The sequence below is a fragment of the Abramis brama genome (assembly GCF_963993115.1).
Source record: "Abramis brama genome assembly, chromosome: 7".
NCBI lineage: Eukaryota > Metazoa > Chordata > Actinopteri > Cypriniformes > Leuciscidae > Abramis > Abramis brama.
Genome location: NC_139969.1, coordinates 6590290 through 6609794, shown reverse-complemented (window position 1 = coordinate 6609794; position 19505 = coordinate 6590290). Strand labels below are relative to the sequence as shown.

Sequence of the window (19505 nt, the reverse complement as noted above, 5' to 3'; positions counted from 1 at the left end):
TACTGAAAAAATGTGAGAATTTGAAAAAATAAAATCTTTGTTTTTTGTTGTTTTGTTTTTTATGGTGAGGGAGGTGAAATTATTAACTGGACATCACCCATTTTCAGGATTCATGAGATTGACCCTATATCCAGAATCATTATATCAGTATAAATCAATCGAAATACACATGTATAACAGCCAATCAGGCAGCCAACACTAATATACCATTCAAATATTTATATCCATCCAGTTAATAATACACAAACATGTGTCTAGCCATAGCTATTCAATGCACCAGATACAGAAAAAAAAACTTCATACATAAAACCTAGAAACTGCATTGCACATCAGCTTACACACACTCTCTCTAGTTTATCATGGGGCTCAATCAATAGCTGACACACATGAACAGACAGCACTCTAAAGCACCACTGCCACACACACACACACACACACACACACAAAAAAAACATGTTAAAAACATCCTTTATCCTGTGAAAGCCACTGTCGCATTCTGCTGTCATGGCTGTCCTATAACATGTGGCAGACATGAACCTGATAACCTCCTGTGTTTTTTCTGTGGGATGACAACATGTCTGTATCAATGTGGGCACACTTCCATCCGCCTTACCGCTCCAGTCTTTCATTCATCTCCCTCTTTACTACAAAATTCACACATACACGCCTCTTGCTTCCAGACGAATGGATAGTAACAGCTTTGGCTGGGAACGCAAACAAAAGCCACAGAGGGGAGCATCACTCCACTTTGCCTTCTGCCCGATTCATTTCAGCATCATTAGTTTTGCACGGCTCAGACAAAGAAAGCTGCACGCTTGATGTATGATAAATTATGCTAATCACATTCGACTCGAGCAGCGTGTAGGCTGGGAGCCCAGTTAACCCGGTTAACCCGAACAGAGGCCGGCTGCATCGTGCAGACGTGCATCATGCATGTGTGCATGTGTGTGACTGCATGTACAGAAACAATAGACACAGCTGAGAGGTTTGCACCCCTTTTAATATACTTTTCTTTTTTGTTCTATCTAACCTTACCTGAGATGACAGCTCTGGAACCGCTTCCTCTTGCCGTCTGATGATTGTCTGGTGAAAGGTAGCCTCCCTGCGAGACGGGTGAGCTTTCTTTTTCCCTCTCTCGCGGGCCGCTCAGCTCTGCATCTCCCCTGCCGTGAGGGGGGGTGTGTCTTGGAGCATGTGTGTGCGGAGGGGAAGTCGCACTGGGGAGCTCTGTCTCTCTCTCCTCTCTCCCTAAGTACCCAAGTCTTCCCCTCCACCCACTTTCATCCTGCCTCTGCCCATTGGCTGAAATCAGCTCAGCCCCACCCTTGCTGTATCCTGATTGGCTGGGCTGCACTGCGGGGGGCGGAGACTGAACATCAGGTGTGGGATTTTCCCCACTCTCTGTAAGACTGAAGTATCGAAGTCCTCTCTCATAGGCCGGTAGCTGAGTCTGATTGGGCGAGGCCTGAGTAGAGGGCGGAGCTGCGGACATCCCCATGCGAACATCTGCGGTCATTGATGGGGAAGCGCTTGTCACCATGGCAACAGAAGCCTGGGCGGTGACCGCAGTAACAGAGCGGACCAGTGATGCAGAGAGAGGCTCCAACTTCACGCTTCCATTTTGCAGCTGGAAAGAAAAAAAGAATAGTTGTATTTTCAGATGTCTTTTTAGATGGCGTTCACATTTACAGACGCCAGAGAGGTCAGAGGTCATATGCAGGACACACAGGCAGCTTGCAGAGATTGGATGTGCTTTGCATACCAAACAATCTAATCAGTTAACTTCTCAGACATGCAACAAACCAGAATTTTTGTTTACATCACCATCATAATCATCATCATCATCATCATCATCATCATCATCATCATCATCAAGGTCTGGGTGTTTAAAACGCAAGTTTGATTTCACTTTCTTGACAAAAACTGTCCGATAGCTGAATTTCTCTCATAGCAAGCACAGATTCAATCTTCTAAAAAAAAAAATTCTTCAATAAAAGCACCATAAAAGTTGCTTGTCCATTGTGAAAAATTAAGTGCACTCTAGCATACTTCTAAAAATAGTACTTATTATGGAAATAATATGCTTTAAAATAATATACTTAAGTGTGAACTAAATGTAACGTTTTCGGGCACTTAACTGCATGTTATTTGCAATTAAAGAAAATGTATCATAGTTAAAATTGATACTAAACTCAATTAGTTGAACTTAAGAATGCTTTTTACTAAATCTTTATGTATAATTTCATGTACATATGCTATTTCTATAATTTCGTAATTTCATCTATTTCATAATTTCTTTTTAAAACTTGTGTATCATGTAATAATGCAATATTTGTACACATTTGTAATGATAGTTCCATTTTGGTACATTTAAGATGTATTACTGTAATATAGAAAAACACATTACAGTTCCAATTATATATTCTTTACATGTGCATCAAAATGTCTATTTTTTTAATGCATGACAAAAAATTACTAATACATAATGATTTAAAAATGTACTTTAAAGTAAAATATTTTCTAACATTATTAGAAAGTGCATTTTTTTAAAATTATGCGTGAAACAGTCATGAAAGTGAACTTTCTTTAAGTACACTTAAGTGGCCTCTTATTTCATTAATATTATATTACCTCTAAGTAGAGTTTTTTCAAAATAAAAGTGCACATTAAATAGAATTAAATGTCGTGGATTATCCCAATTATACCATAATCACTGGCCTGCATTGACAATTAAAGCTCTTATTGATGTTTGCAGTGCAATATTTGAATGGAAGGATACAATTTTTTGTCATTTACGGCTCGCTATCTAGAATTCTGTGCACTTTAAATCAGACACAGAGATAAATTATTGAGAAAGAGAGAGAGATGCGTGTGTGAATTACCTGCATCTGTGCAGTGTCTTTCTCTATTAACAACGAAGATATGAGTTTAATTACTTCAAAACCAACGATGTTACCCCCTTCTTACTGAGACATATAATGTAGCGATTCCGTAGCGTAGATATTTTAATAATTAAAAATCGTGGGGCAGCGTTGATAAGTTACCGTGCTCCTAAATGTGTAAGCTGTGTATGCGCAGCATGATCTGTGTGCAAATGATGTGTGTGTGTCCTTCAAGGAAAACTGTGCATTAATATAAAACAGTGATTAAACTGATTTGGAACTACCTGTGCATTAAACGGTTTTATTGCACACCTTCCAGCCAATCAGAGTCAAGTATTCAGACATACCACGGTGTAATTCAAATCATTTGATGCTATATGATATAGCGCTGTGTGAGGAAAAGATACTGACAGTCCCTGTTCTCCATATGCTTTTGCTATATGAAGAAAAAAAATCAACATGAACATCCTGCCAAACATCTCATTCCATTAATTTGGGGGGGGGGGGAATGAGTAAATGACAGAATGCAGTGAAATGCAGTTACTACATTAAGAAATGAAACTGGTCAAAATCACAAAGCAGGTATAATGCAACTCAGCAGTAGCAAATATCCAGTTGGAAAATGCAATGTTGTCGGGGCCTCAGCAATTAACCAATCAGCAGCTGCTGCCAAGGCAAAGCTCTCACTGCTCAGCCAATCAAAAGTCTCAGTCCAGGGTCTCTTACTTGCTCGCTCTGAGGGGGACCAACAGAATCATTAGTCACAGCGCGTTGATCTGTGAGACTGGACGGGTCTACGTCTTTTGTAAATTCCTGTGAATGGCACAATATCTCTTCACTTTCAAGAGAGTATTGACTGAAGTCAATTACAACGCTAAATGATTCAGAATGAAAGACAATGTTTGGTTTTTTTTAAACCTCTCTATAATCATCTCTAAAGTAAAGGCCATCATCTCTAACGCCACCAAACTGAAATAATTTTCAAATATATGCAAACACACAAAGACAATAAAATAAGTAATGGCCTTATAACAAAAATAACTGACTAATAATAATACATAACCTCTGTAAACTTGGTGCAACTAGCATAGAAATGTTCAGATTTCACCTTTAAAGTAGCCTACTCAAAGCAAAAATATCCATTTCCTTAAGTGGTTTCCATAAAAAGAGTTAAAAAGGAGACCTCACCTGATCAACCTCGCCCTGGGTAATAGGTTGGGTCTGAAAGCGGGCATTGGCCCTTCGCTGGCGTGTGTCCGAGCGGAGTCCGTTAGCTGATTGGCCAGAGGGTTGCGACAAGCGATTGAATAATGCCATCTTCTCAGCCAGGCTTAGTGCTGATAGGTCCGGTTCATTAGACCCCAAGTCCCCTTCTCCCGCAACCGCCTCCTTTGAAACATCATCTTTCTCCTGCTCATGGTGGGCCGATCCATGTGCTGATGATGCCTGCAAACTGGGAGGAGAATTACAGGTTGTTTATGCAATAATAAAACACTACACACAGAGACCAGTCTGGCTGCTAACAAAATTGCACACAAAACGATTCATAAACAATTATAGTAACTATCGCAGTATCACATCACAGTAACTATCCTAGTTTGTGCATTTGTTTATCCAAACCTGTGTCTTTAAGACTCAGTCATCAAGTAGAGCAAAAAAGATCTGTATAGGTGTAACTGAACAGACTGTGGCAAGAACTTCGTAAACATGTACTTAGTAAACAAGTAAACAGGTGCAAATAATCTTGTAAGTTTCACCTAATTAAACACACACAAACGGAGTTCAATTCACTGCCAAGCCATTGTTTCAATCTATACAAGGTTAAAAAAAAGACATAGGACTCAAATGCATTGGTGTTGTGTTCTTGTACTTCATTTGAGTGAAACTTTATTTTTTTATTTTTTTGTCCTTTGTCCTAGTTTAAGGTAATCTCCTCCTCTGTCACTTTCATAAACGTCTTCTTGACAGATGGGTGACACCTCTGACATTTGGGTGTGCATGAAGAATGTAGAATGTGTTTTTGCTGCTAACCATGTGACTATTTACAGCTAATCTGGGTGACCACGCGCTGATGTAGACACCCAAAACATCTGCACATGCTTACACACATTAATATACTCTAACTTTTTCATAGACACAGGCACATGCTCACATTACAAAATTGAGGAACTGCATAACCCGTAACTGCATGCCAGCCATTGTTTTCACACTCCCAACAACATTTACAACAGCGTGTGAACGTAAAATCCACCAGCAGATGGCGCACTGTCACATAAACATTCCCAAAGAGACATTTTTGAGAATGAATTGAATAATCCAACACACCAGAATGAATGAACCATTTAATTAGACTCTTTCTTTCAAGTATGGTATGAATTCTCTATTAATATGCAATCGTGCTGTCATGTCTGTAAAAAGCCCAAGTTAAGCAATGAACAAACTAGGAAACAGCATGTAGCTCAAGACAACAATTCCTAAATTATCACGTATACACTGAAAAGTATACATAATAAAATAAAGCATTCAAATGATACCTGAAGCTAGTCATGGAAGTGCTGACTACGGCAGGACTGGGGATTCTGGGAGCAGTGGTTTGAACAGTGATGACTTGGGAAGGGGGAGCAGGGGAACTTTAGAGGAGGACAAGACAAAAAAGGAATGAAGTGAACAAGAATTATTGCAAAAGAAGGGGTGATGAAGTGGTCAGTGATGGGTATATATTTCAAAGGAACAGTTAACCCACAATGAAAAATTCTGTCACTATTTACTCATCCTCATGTTGTATGCTGTAATTTTTCTCGCAAAAACAAAACATTCACCGTAATGACCACAAGCTCCAAAAATGAAAAAAGTACTTAGTCGTTAAGTACTTTTTTTTTTAAAGAGTTAGACATTATTTGTTGACATAACTTGCTTCTTCAAAATTCTCTTTGAGTTCCACAGAAAAAACAACAGCATTCTGGTTTAGAATGACATGAGGGTGAGTAAACTGAATTAATAACTTCTGGCAAAACTATTTCTTTAAAACAATATTTTAATGATGAAAATTTGAAAGCTACTGATCCGGATCTGAATTCTGACTTGTGATGCAGCCTGAATCATAATCACACAGTGTTCGTTCGTTGGCCAGAGGAGAACTGGCTTGGTTTCTGCCAAGGAAATTGACTTGACTTGACTTAAAATAGCAGGTAAAATTGAATGATATGAAAACCAGATCCTTTACATCACAAAAAGTAGGAAATTATTTACGTAGTAGCAATGACAACTTCCTCTGACGTGACGGGCTGTGTCCGTGAACGATCTTGCACTCGTCTGAGTCTCCGCTCAACCGCAGCATTGCGTGACCGAGGTTTGGGTACACCTCCATCTGAAGTCTTCTCCAGCTCCTGCCAGACAAGAACAGATGGACCAGAAAAGGTCACAAAGAAAAAAAAAATGATGGCTATACATACAAAGGTAATATTAACTGCATTAACTAATTAAATATATATACAAATATATTCAATATTGTTTTTGTAGCCGTAAGTTTCATGTGAAATTTCATATTCAACAAGTTGTGTATGCTACAGAGAGCTGATACCCTGAAAAGAGACCTCTTGGCTGCCACACTCATTTTAGCTCGTTCATCCATTTTTTCCTCATCCACTACACAAAAGAGAGGGTCAAGTTACTCAATATTATCTGTTTTTATAGAAATGGTGTGTAAAATCATGACTTTGGCCAAATCACAGCTGCTGATATTAGGTACAACAGTTTGTTTGATATTGCTTCAATTTTTACTCACATTCTCCATGTTGACGCTCTGGACTAAGATGGGACCTGAAGAAAAAAGTACAAACAGAACAAAAATAACTGACTCTGATGATTCAACTGGTGTAATATGATGACTAAAGAAAAGAAAAATTAACAACATACTGTAGCCAGAACAAATGCACATTACAAATACTGACTAAACCTTTCAAAAAAGATTTCATAAATTCTGATAAGTAACATATTTTTTTTAAATACTGTGAAAGACTTGAGAATAAAACAGACAATTTACCACAACTAATAATAAATTGGTGATTTCAGTGCAACAAAGGACTTCCTGTTTCACTGTACCTATCAGACTCCAGCCTTTCGGCTGATGTAATTGGCTGGGTTCTAAACCTCTCAGATGACTTCCTGTCATCACCAGGGGAAAAATAACGTCTGGGCCGACGAGCTCCTCTCTCCCGGTCACTGCTGACAACTGGATCAGTCTCCACAGTAACCTGGTCACCTTTAGACTCCCTTTAGACAGGAAAGATTGTCTTAATAAAAGATAATTTTCAGAATTAGTTAGGTAAAGAGTCTCTAAAGCAAAATTAGCAGCATAAAAAACCCAAGACATTGTTGTGTGCATTCAAGAAAATTGTCATGCACACACAAAAGTCTCAGGGCAGTTTAGGGGCTCCATAACAAAGTTAGTCGATAGTCACAAATCAAAAACCCTTATCCAAATCCCTCATATTTCAGACTACTTAAACTGAGCAATACATCAACAAGTCAATCAAATCAACAAATCACACTATCAATTTTATTTAGTAATGATAATCATGCATTTGATGAAGACAGAACCAAATTTATTCACACAAGATCAAGGCAAGGTTAAGATCCAACAGTTTGTAACCCTACAAAATCTCATCCTGCAGCCAATATTGTTAGAGAAGATGCTAAAATAGATTTAAATTTAGTTTAGATTAAGTGATTTTAAATGCAAAGTCATTAGTTGAAGCCAACATTTCTCCATTCAGACTTAGTTGATTGGATGTGTGATAAAGTTTCAGCAATTACAAATTAAACTTCTAAATGAACAGCAGCATACGGTAGAGGCATTGCATTAACAAAGCAGAACTTTACATCCAAAAGAAAGGGTTATTTTCTTGAAGGTTAGTGGGTTTAATCATCATCTTTGACAAAATCTTGACTTAGCATGCTGACAGGCCAGTCCACGTACAGCTCAGGTCTGTGTCCAGAAGCATTCTCCAGGTAGGAATGTCTCAGCTTTGCCACAGAAACTCTTGTGTCCAAGGTGCCCATTTCACCATTGGCCACAGCACCCGGCTCCTTCGTATGAAGCCCAGGACCCATCACTATGGTAGACTCTCGACTGGCAGCACGCTCAAGACTTCTCAATGCAGCAGACCGCTGAGTTACTCCAATATCTGACATGGAGCGGATTCGTGCCTTTGGCCTGAGGTCACATGCAGCCTGACTCACGCGATGTTGAGCTTGTGGGAGGGAGGAACCTTTCTGCAAGTACCCTCCAACTTCCCCCACCTTATTGTGTGGAAAATGCTGTTCATTGGTTAGCTGTACCTGTGTGGGAGTGGTGTCCATACCTTCAGATGGTTGTGGGTTATACCTCTGTTGTCCTTTCTCACGTCCTTCAAACTGATCATTTGATTTGCCCATTCGATGTACTCCTTGCGCTTCCCATTCATCCAACTGGCCAATTGTACGTACCCTACGTCCCTCCCAATCATCTTCAGATTGGTTTATCCTTCTTCGTCTGACTTGCCCTTCCTCGTTCTCTGACAGATTGATCCGTTGTCTTCTACCATGTCCTTCTACCACTTCTTTTTGCAGGAACCTTTGGCCTTCTTGCTCCTCTACCTCCTGACTGATTCTATTATCACCCTGTACCAGTGGTTCAACAGACTGATCAGCTTGGCCTTTTCTTTGATCAACTTCCCATTCTCTTTCTTTGAATTTGTCAACCTTCCTGACACCTCCTTGCTCCATCCCCTCTAACTGGTTAATGCTCCAATTACCTTGACCCTCCTCCTTTTTAATACCACTCCTTTGCTTGTTTTCTTCTCTTTGACCAATCTTCCTTACACTACGTCCCACATCTTCACCTGTCCAACTGTTCTTTGTGCCATTATCTACCTCCCTTTCCTCGGATTGCCTGTTCCTTCGGTCAACAAGCCCTTCTCTGTCATTTACTAGACCAATTTCACCTGTTATTGTGCCATCTTCCATCTGAGCCATTCCTCTTCCATCAGGCCCTTCCCTTCCTTCCAACTGGTGCAACTTTCTTCCACCTTTGCCCTCTGTCTCCTCTGACTGGCTAATCCTTCTGATTCTTTGACTTTCCAAAACTTCATCAGTTTGTCCACGCATGGGATCATCCACACTTTTTTGTCTGCGGCGGATCTCTGAGGGTAGCACAGCCTTTCTGCTCCTAAGTAGCCCTTCTGAAGGTGGATGCACCCTGGATGCTGATCGACCCTCTCTGTGAACGGGCTGAATAAGATCAGCACTGGGACGCCATCTTGTCTCTTCACCCTCTTTTCCAGTAGATGTCGAACCAGGTAAGGCTAAGCATCCTTTGTGATCCAGCATCTCAGACATGCCAAGTGGAGGTCCAGGCACAGGCTGAGCTACATGAGCATTTGAAGGTGGGGATTGATGGCTAGATGCATGGGAAGGTCCAGAGTGGACAATTTGTCCATAGGCTGGAGGTAATGCCTGGACTGTACCGTATTGCAAAGGTTGGCTGTGACCATAATGCCTATGTGATGGACGTAAATGCGAGGTGTGTTCATATTCATGTAGAGGCTTCTGAGTAGTCGCATGTGCTTGAACTGGTTGGCGAGAGTCCCGATCTAAAGGCAGTGGTTGAAGGATAGCCCGATACTTTTGTACAGGTGGTGGGGCATCTCTGCGACCAGGTAATGGCTGCTGGAGATCTTTGTGTGCTGGGCGTAATTGTTGTGTCATTTGTGTCGGTTGTTGAGGATCTTGACTATCTCGCCTTGGTAGGGATTGCCGGATTTTCCCGAATCCAGGCTGATGACCCATGGTGCTAGGGTGTACACCAGGAATCTGTTCATAGTTTGGGGGCTCTGCACTTTGGGCACGCTGATGAATTCCCATTTCACTTGAAGGTATGTGCTGAAAGGCAGGTGAATCCATACTGTGATTGCGCTGGAATAGTGGCCGCTCTGCACTATGTGCCCTTTGTTGACGGGCCTCTGCTAGCTGACTCGGTTGTTGGATTGGGGGTTCAGTGCTCCGTGTTCGCGGCTGGTTAGCAGATTGAGGTCGTGGAGCCAAATATTGAGGGGCAACTGCTGGTTGACGTCTGACAGAGGATGCATCTGGCCCTGAATCAGAAACCCTTCCTGAGATATCCTCCCTTGTCTGTCTCTCTCTTACTCGTATTCTTCATGAAGGGAGGAAAGAGAGGAATTAACATTCACCCAGTTCAAAGCATGACCTACTATCATTTTGAGTAGGGATGCACAATATTTTGTCGATATGCCGATATTTTTCAACTCATTTTGGCGGATAGCTGATACAGATATTTTTTCCTTTTTTTTTGGAAACAACACAAAGTCTTTCCTGTGCACTTTCCTTAGAACTAAAACATTATTAAAGTTCCTTTTATAATGAGAAAACATTGAAAGCTTTGAAACTAACAATAATAAATTCACTGCTGTTTTTAGATGCAGTTGTAACCTTAACATTTTATTTGTGGATTTAACATTTGTAGATGGTCTACAGCAAAAGCAAAAAAATATTTTAGGCCCCGTTTACACCTGGCATTAAGATGCGTTTTGGTTGATCACATCACAGGTGGACGACGCTAAATACATGTTTAAATGGGGTGTAAAATGTTTTGAGCTTGTCCACTTTCAACCACTTCCATAGGTAGTCGAAAATGCATTTGACCGGATTGACCAGATTGCTTTCCTAGTGTAAACGCTCATGTGGAATTTCAACTTTTGTTTCAACAAAGTTTGGTTTGAAGACGAAAAACATACCAAGCTCAATGTTCTCTCACCCTTCCTGATTTCTAACACAAACTCACAGCGTTCAGCACAGTCTTGTGGCTGTCAGAGCAGAAACGAAAGCTGCTGCTTTCTGTACTGTATGTTTTTCCGTAGTCTCCGGGCGCGTTCATATGTAAATTGCGCACGCTTATTTTGTCCATTAGATCGAAAGATCTGGAAAAAACAACAACATACATTTACCCGCCATAACCCTTCACTCAAAGAAATCAGGACAGAAGTGGTTGAAAGTGGACAAAAGAGACTAATTGAAACACCAGGTGTAAACGGGTATGTCTCCCTCGTCCACTTGTGATCCGATCGACCAAAATGCATCTTAATTCCAGGTGTAAACAGGGCCATAGAGCTTCTTGGATTTATTGAAGTTATTTTTATAATCTGTTTGAAAGAATTACACATTATTGAATTAAACTGTATATATAAAATTATTTAATTTACAAGTGTCATGTTTGCGATTTTTATTCATCATGTAAACTATAGCTTCTGACCTTTAAATCAAACTAGATTTGTGATTTTATAACAGCAAATGCTGCTTTATTTATTCAGAAACACAAGTATCTTAATGTTATTTGTGAATTTAACTTTTCATTTTATTATTCTAACAAGTAGGCCTACAGCACCTTCTAAATAAATAAAACTCCTCACCGGGCGGACATTAGGACCCGGCGGAAGTTGCTGCATACGCTAATGACTGTATTGCACACCGGACGCATCATTCTGTACTTGCATTCTCAAATTCAGTACAGCGATCCAAAACATTGAATCTAATTACCATTCAGGCAAAAGTTCGCTTAAAAAAATGACCACAGAGCAAATGTGATCATATTGCTAGCACATGTGAGTTACTGCAGATGCATAATCAACATATCTTATTATCGGCAATGCATATCGGCATCATTTTAAATCAGGCCAATGTTTACATTTTAAGCCTTTATTTGCAGATAATATCGTGCATCCCTAATTTTGAGAGAAAGTGTCATCAAAATAAAGGTATCAAGTGTCATCAAAACAAACTTAAAATAGTTTGTTTCAATTAATTCTGCAGCTAGCTTTTTCCTGAAATCAATGTTAACCACACAAGAAAATAAATAAATAAATGCAAGCCAACTTATTTAAAATCCAGTCCAGTTATTTATTACCCTATTGATAGACTAATATGAAATCATTAACAAGCTATCATGTCCTGGTAACCATTTATTAGTTACTTGTAACCATTTATTGATAACCTCTCAACCAGCAGTGACTCACTGCCACACAAATAAGCTTCACCTGTTATAATTTTATGACAGGGACTAATTGAAAAGGACTGAAGCCAAGGTTCATTGTTAGGAGCTGGTCATATTTTGGTGAGGAACAAAGGTCAGTGGTAAAAAAAACGCAGTGGATGCAGGGGAGATTAAAAAGGGAACGGTTTGCCATCATCTATGGTGACTGTAGATGAAAGGGTCAAGGGGATGAAAACTAAGGTGTGCAAATGTATACTTGTGCGCATGAACTTAGTAGGATAAGGACAATTGTTGGAAAATGGAGTTAGCGGGTCAACTGAGGGAATTTAAAGGGTTACACTCCCACTCTGATACCTGGATGGCCAGTTGATTTGTGAGTATGTTTCACTGTCCATGTCTCTCCTGAGGGACCACTCACTCTGAGAAAGAGCTGCCAAGCTAAAGAACACAGAGGCCCAGATCCCAGTTATCACAGTAACAACACCATGACATTTACCACTATAACAAAGCACACTCATGACTTCACCAATCCTAAATGAGATTCTAGAAGGGGACTATTGTAATGTCACAAATAAAACATCTACTGTATGTTCACAATCCCTGATTGTTTCCTCTCTTTCTGGTTGTATACAGTAGTCATCTTGCCTGACTTTAGTTTTAAGGTTCTTCAATTAGTATCTGACATTATTACTGCCTTAGGGGCCTTCATTTAAGTATGATGATCTCATCAGTCTGGACATCTTTCTCCTCAAGGGTTGTTTAGAATTTCAGAGTTATGTAACACTCGATCAAAACACATGTACCCGTACTTGGATATAAAAGATAGTTTATCTCTTTATAAATTATTGTAGGGGTCTCCTATGGAAACAATCACTATGAAATAATGAGGGTTACACTAGCTGACTTGTATTTTCATGCTGACAATAGGTTGTTTATTTTAAATAAAATGAATTTCTTTTCTCCTCTGATGCTGAGATAAATGTTCTAAATGTCTGAAATCAATCAATTACTGTCATACTAAGTAATGTGCATTTCTTGTCCATGACTATGGAGAGACTAAGCATTGAAAATAGGTGAAACAATGCAGTATCTTTCAGCAGAGCTTCAGAGTGAAATTCTTGCTGATGTCCAGTGAACAGTTCTACATACAGGTATTTCACCCCAGCTCTCCGGCATGACTGCGAACTTGACTAAACATAAAAGCTAGTCCATTCAGCATTTTTACAAGGAGAATGTAAGAGCTTTAGCATTACTGGAGTGAGGCAAAAAACCCAAAGCATTAGTCCTTGTCGAAGTCCACCAGTTTATCGGTATAGATAGATGATGGCAATTGTTAACCCTGTTGCATTTACTTGCTTTATACAGTAGGATGATTTCTAAAAATTAAGCTGGGATCTCAAATCTCTTGTTTTATGCAGCTTTTCTTTATAGTATATGTTTTAAATCCGTCTTTGTAAATATGCAGTCCCTTAATTTATCCATAATTCATGTACCCATTATTTAACACATTTGTATTTTAATAAAACCTCATTCCAAACTAGTCAAAATCTTTTTTTATGGGACTTAAAGACCCCATCTTAAAAATCAGATTGGAAGTTTTGTGCCATTAGTCCATGATTTTTTAACTTTGAGGCCATCGATATGGTAGCATTCATTCAAGCTAAATATAAAAAAAGAGCAAGTCCTCTTATATGTCCCGCACCAACTTGTTGTTTCAATAGGAAGTAAGCCAACACAGGAAGATAATACCACGTCAATCAAAAGCAGGGTCCTCAAACAATTTCTAAGATCCAGAACTCTGCAAACATACTTACCCCTGTCTGTTGAGGATATTTTGAGCTTGTTGCTCAATGAACAGGTCTCCAGGAGAGATGCCATATCGTGTTGTGGGCAACGAAGCTCTGCGTGCTGTTCTCGGAGAACTTGCCACAGTGACAACAGCAACACCCTTTGTTGGTTGGGCAGCAGTTGTTTCCATGGGAACCGGAGCTTCCTGTGGCCGTGGTTTCGGACTTCGATCAGGTGCTCGTCTATAATTTTCCAAGTTCATTGCCCTCTCTCTCTCTCGCTCGGCATCAAAGCCTGACGGAGGAGCAGGATCGGGGGCGGGGTCAGAAGGCATGAAGACCCGCCCTATCCCTGAACTGCTGTATTTAGACCTGCTGCTACTTCGATCCCGCCCCTTATCCTGCTCTTGCAATGCACCGCCCCCTGTTCTGCTTTCACCACGTCCCCTGTCAGGAGGAGCACCTCTGTCCGACAAGTCAGACTCTCTCCGTGCACGTGTGTAGCGTGGCGTGTAATCCAGATCTACCTCCTGGTCGAGGAGAATTCCGTAACGTTCTGATAATTGTCGTCGGCGTTCAGCTTTGTAGAGTGCGATCCGCTCCGCTTTAGAGCTGAGGCTGGCTGCGTCAGACCCTGCTGGGGTAAGGCCAATCGGGTCAGGATTGGCGGACGACTGTGGATCTGGACGTGTCCGACCTCTGGATTGTCGCTCTGGAGCTTCCATCTCATCACGACTATAGCGCCGCACTGTAGAGAGGCAAACAGAGAGTGAGAGGACATAAACATTCATTGTATTCACAGCACACAATTCATTTTATTAAAAAAATTTTTTTTTACTTCTGAAGTATGTGTGATCAATGCCAGGGCATTGATACAGTATTCTGAGTGTTTTTTTAGTGTGTTGTTGTGTGGTATCTAGGTTGTAATGGGTGATTGCTTACTGGTCCAAAATTCTATGATACTGTGGTCACTAGATATGACCTGGCCTTTTTGTCCAATGCATTTTTTCAGCTGTTACATTGTCCGCCAGGTTTCAGGTTGCTAATAAAAGTTAAAGCACACCTCTTCTTCTATGTACCAAAGTTTAAAGGGGTTTGTCAAAATAACAGAACAACACTGTATATCATCTGCTTACAGAAATGAATAAATTGTGGTGTCTTACCCACAATGCCTGGATCACTGGGATCTGAAGCACGTGTGTAGCGTGGTGTGTCCTCCTCCAGTAGCCGATTAGTCACAAGGCCGGCTGTGTGTTGCATGCTTGTAGCAAGAGCAGATGGAACATCAGATTCAATCCCCTCCAACCTTCTTGCTATCCTCTCTTTCCTGCATGATTTATGTAGTGTTTGGGTTAACACAACATTCTGGAAAACTGAGAAGCTAAGACTGACAGTGTTTTCCATAAAGTAATGATGCAACATTGTAAGTTACTTAAACATTTTGTATTTTATTTGTAATGGTAACATTCCTTAAAACAGACTATATGAGTTTTCAAAAGCCTTCAGTCATTGTACATCTATGCATTTGGCAGATGCTTTTATGCAAAGCAATTTACATTGGATTCAAGGTATACATTTTATCAGTTCATGCATTCAATGGGAATCGAACCCATGACCTTTCCACTGCTAACACCATATTCAACTGTTTGAGCTATGGATATGCCATTTTAATTTTAACATGCATAGAAAACTTTTGGGAGACCAAATGTACCTGTTCATTTCTGGATGACTTCTGATTGTGGTTTCAAACTGCTTCCTTAGCTCTGAAACTAAAAAGGATTTTAGTAAATATCCAACTTTAAGAACTTTCAATATTTCCATCCTTTACGTTATCTTAGTATTTCTCACCTTTGGGCAGCACAGCAAGAATGTTTGCATCAATATCTGTAGTACTCCTAACCAGTGATGTCTTGTCATCCACACCAAAGCTGGAAGGCAAAAACAGAGAGTGCATAATTCAAAACAATCCTATTGCAATCAATATTGCTTTAGTAAATGTCACGTTCGTCTCATATTGATAAAGATACAGTAGATTTGATGTTTTTAATTAAATTTTTGGTCTTTCAGCCACTTTTTTTTTTAAAGGGGACTTGACCTACAGTAAGTGTAACCGCAACCCTAAAATCCAATTGGCTGATAGGAATGTTGATCTAGGATCCACAACGATGTAACAGTAGGCACACTACCTGCTTGGCCACGACGACCCAAATGATATATTAGATCTTTGTTGATTTTTCCAACATCTATTCTCTGCACACCTTGGAACATGGTGTCTCCAAAATTCTACATAGGCAGGTCATGATCATGTGGCCAAATCTACCAATGTGTTCCCGTGTGACATTTTAAGCTGAATTAGCATTGAGGATCTTGAACGTTTACTTGAATCTGACCACAGGAATAGATTAGCTGCTGAGGTATTTATACATCTAGAGTTCCCCTTCACCATGGTACCAGTCCCGCCATCCTAAACAGCACACTCCAATTACTCCCGTTTACTGCACACCATTCGCTATGCACAACAATCTCATAAGCAGGACCGCAGAACACCAATTAGAGCTTGAACAGGTTTAGATTGCATTCGTGGAACCTTTTCAGACACACCCGATATGGAAAATATACATGGATAAATAACTGACTCAGCACTGAATTATTGAAAAATAACGCATAAAAAGGTGTAATGGCCATTACACCCTTGATGTGCATTATAGTAAACAGGCCAGGTCAACTTTTCCACTTAAACCATAGTATATACTTCCCCACACCACTAAGTATCTTGCTTAGAAACAAGCTGTAGTTAACTAGTTTAAAAGTGATGTTAAAAGAATGTGGTGAAATGATATGCTACTGTAATGTGGTTAACAAACCTGAAACTTCTCCACTCCTGTTCAATAATAGGAAATTAAATCAAGACCCTTGTAACATACCAACCAATCAGAATCAAGCATTGTTACAGTGCTTAGTTTCATTTTAAATTAACATATAAATAAACATACAAATATCTGGCTTGATTTCTGTTAAATATTATTTGAATGTGCGTAAGTTTCTTATTGAAACCATTATGTTCCTTTACATTTCATGTATTTATGATAATAATTAGACATTATTACAGGACTATATTTACCATTTTCATACCATGAAATTGGCCACTCTCATTCTATGAAACACAATAACTAAGATATATAGCAGAACATAAACCACGATCATTGACAATGACATCCAAATATAAGCTTCATTTAGACATTCAGAGTTGTGACTACAACTTGTTCATGTTCTATATTGTGTTATCGTGAGAACTCCTTTAGAACTGATGTTTTGATTTATTCTGGACACATTAAAGGCATGTCAAGAGCATATTCTTCTCTTTTAACAGCTTAACCAACGGAAACAACAAAAGATAACATGCACATCCACCCACACATACACACTCTGGGTCTGTGATGATAACAGCAGACTATGCCTCTTCTTCTAGGCAAAAGTCTTTTTTATTGAAGAATCAATATATTGTGCAATATTGTGACCAATCGCAATTTGTGACCACAGTAACCAAAACATCTACCCTTTCCACTGATCTCAAGATATTTAACACAACACACAATCGGTGTCCTGAGGTCCAGAGTGCAACAGCTTCATTTCAAACAATCACTTTTATAACAGAAGTATAGATATGCCGTTCAGAAACAGCAGCAGCAAAAGATTTGATTTATTTGAACTCCAGAATAAAGATGTAAGAATGGGATATGTATATAGTTTAACAGCAGCACACAAGAAATCCTGCAGCACTCTATACTGTAGCTCTGCTCCAAAAGCCAGTTTGTTCCTATTTATCTGGCACTAGCACATGTTGCTAAGCTAATGAAGAGATGAGGTTTCTAAACATTTCTGAAGACAAATGTTTACGCGTATTTTGACTTATAAGCACACATATGTATTTTTGCTTATATTTTGACTTTGTCCATTTTCATTTATGAATTTAGCAGGTTTGTCCACCATCATAGATTTAAGTTGTTGCAGTGCATGCTGGGATTGCCTTATAAATGCTGTGTAGGCAGGCAGCTCACTATGGTCTGAGCTACTGTAAGGAGACAGTTTGGGCAGAAAATCTCTAATCTCTCATCAACCCATTTAGAGTTAAGTATTAAAGAACATAAAAGGATTAATTCAGGATTTAATTCAGCTATACACTTATGGGAACAGTTTAAAACTAAGATAAATGGTCTTTATAAAGGCAAGATTCATGTATTCTAACCTTATTGCTCTTTTCTTTGGTAGTGCAGGGCTGTAGAGCTTAGCAGAAGCTTCACCGACAAAGCCTGCAAAAAGAAACAAGACAATCTCTTAAAAGCATGTTTAGAAATAGATCAAGTCAAGTCACCTTTATTTATATAGCGCTTTATACAACACAGATTGTTTCAAAGCAGCTTTACAGTGATATGTAAACAATGTTTATAATATAGGCTATGTCTGAGATTCTGTAAGTGTTAGCTGACTTTTACAAGACAATTCACAACATCTATCCAAGAAATAACTCGTATTATACTGACGTAAATAAAATGAAACGTGTGCACACACAAACTAAATTTACCAGCTGAACTTGAATAGTTTTGTGTACTTACATGTACTTTAATGTTGCTTACAGTGAAGTTAAGCAACTCAAGTTTTCATTAGAATCGGGAAAGACACAAATTTATCTTGGACAAACATTTTAATGCCATATTTATCCTGAATGTCTCCACCTGCTGCCAACAACCACACCAATTTCAATAACATTCCATCTTAACTTCATGTTTTGGCCATTTAAAGAGATAGTTCACCCAAAAATGAAAATTGTGTCATCACTTACCCTCAAGTTGTTCAAACCTGTATGAGTTTCTTTCTTCTGTTCAATACAAACAATATATATTTTAAAGAATGTTGGTAACCAACCAGTTGACAGTCGCCATTGACTTCCATAGTGTGGAAAAAAATACTATGGAAGTGAATGGCTACCGTCAACTGTCAGGTTTCCAACATTCTTCAAAATATCTTCTGTTCAACAGAAGAAACAAACTCATACAGGTTTGCAACAACATAAGGGTGAGTAAATGATGACACTTTTCATTTTAGGGTGAACTATCCCTTTAAACCCATCGTATTTTTTTTTTTACCCCGCTGTACAGTCAACAGCTTGAGTTACTGTGTTTAACATTCTCCAGTGTCGACTGATAAATTTACCCCCTCCAAATGGAGCACCTGGGCTGGGGTGGGAGGGTTCGCTCCAAGAACAAGCTGAGAAGAACAAAGTAAAACGTGGGTGTGAAGACATCCTAATTAGCTTAAATGAAGTCTAGTGGACGAGTTTCCGTCCCAGGGTTGCCAGAGACTCACTTCAGGATGCTGACAGCCACAAATTAGCCGAGTGTGATGAGAAGAACAAGGCATTGTCTAAAAATACTAAATGGGGAGATCAGGGTAAAAAAAAATAGGCCCTGCTCAAAGGTTCACCCTCCTTCTTAAACACATGTAGTTCACAGCACAGAAAGACGGACGTCTAGTAAACCACTTTTACACAAGGTTTGCGTGAAGGATTGTATGATCTAATGTGTGGACAGCACAACGGTAATTATCACGTCCTGCCATTAGCACATTTTAACACAATGTTGACACACAGTCTGGGGTCATTTTTATTCATGATCAACACACTACGTTCAGGTTTATCCACAGTGTGACAGTTGCAGGCACTACAGAGATGCAACTTTGGCAGTTGAAACACACAGATTTGGCTTAACAAAACATCTTAGACAGACTGAGACA

The 19505-nt window shown here is 39.5% G+C and overlaps 1 protein-coding gene across 10 annotated transcripts in view; it reads right to left on the bottom strand.

The window, feature by feature from the left end:
* svilb (supervillin b) overlaps window positions 1-19505 on the bottom strand; it is a 64676-nt gene that overhangs the window by 28958 nt on the left and 16213 nt on the right. For 7 of the 10 annotated variants that reach the window (XM_084119750.1, XM_084119744.1, XM_084119741.1 and 4 more), the window contains exons 2-16: window positions 17962-18025; window positions 15564-15643; window positions 15427-15484; window positions 14879-15042; window positions 13743-14463; window positions 12283-12366; window positions 7861-10074; window positions 6984-7154; window positions 6667-6701; window positions 6463-6527; window positions 6132-6268; window positions 5417-5512; window positions 4071-4335; window positions 3609-3695; window positions 1036-1627 (exon numbers count right to left, since the gene is read on the bottom strand). In XM_084119750.1, the coding sequence (XP_083975876.1) occupies window positions 1036-1627; window positions 3609-3695; window positions 4071-4335; window positions 5417-5512; window positions 6132-6268; window positions 6463-6527; window positions 6667-6701; window positions 6984-7154; window positions 7861-10074; window positions 12283-12366; window positions 13743-14463; window positions 14879-15042; window positions 15427-15434 (4639 nt within the window). In that variant the 5' untranslated portion in view covers window positions 15435-15484; window positions 15564-15643; window positions 17962-18025. The remainder of the gene's footprint in view (window positions 1-1035; window positions 1628-3608; window positions 3696-4070; window positions 4336-5416; window positions 5513-6131; window positions 6269-6462; window positions 6528-6666; window positions 6702-6983; window positions 7155-7860; window positions 10075-12282; window positions 12367-13742; window positions 14464-14878; window positions 15043-15426; window positions 15485-15563; window positions 15644-17961; window positions 18026-19505) is intronic. The other 3 variants (XM_084119742.1, XM_084119747.1, XM_084119746.1) reach the window with 1 other exon arrangement.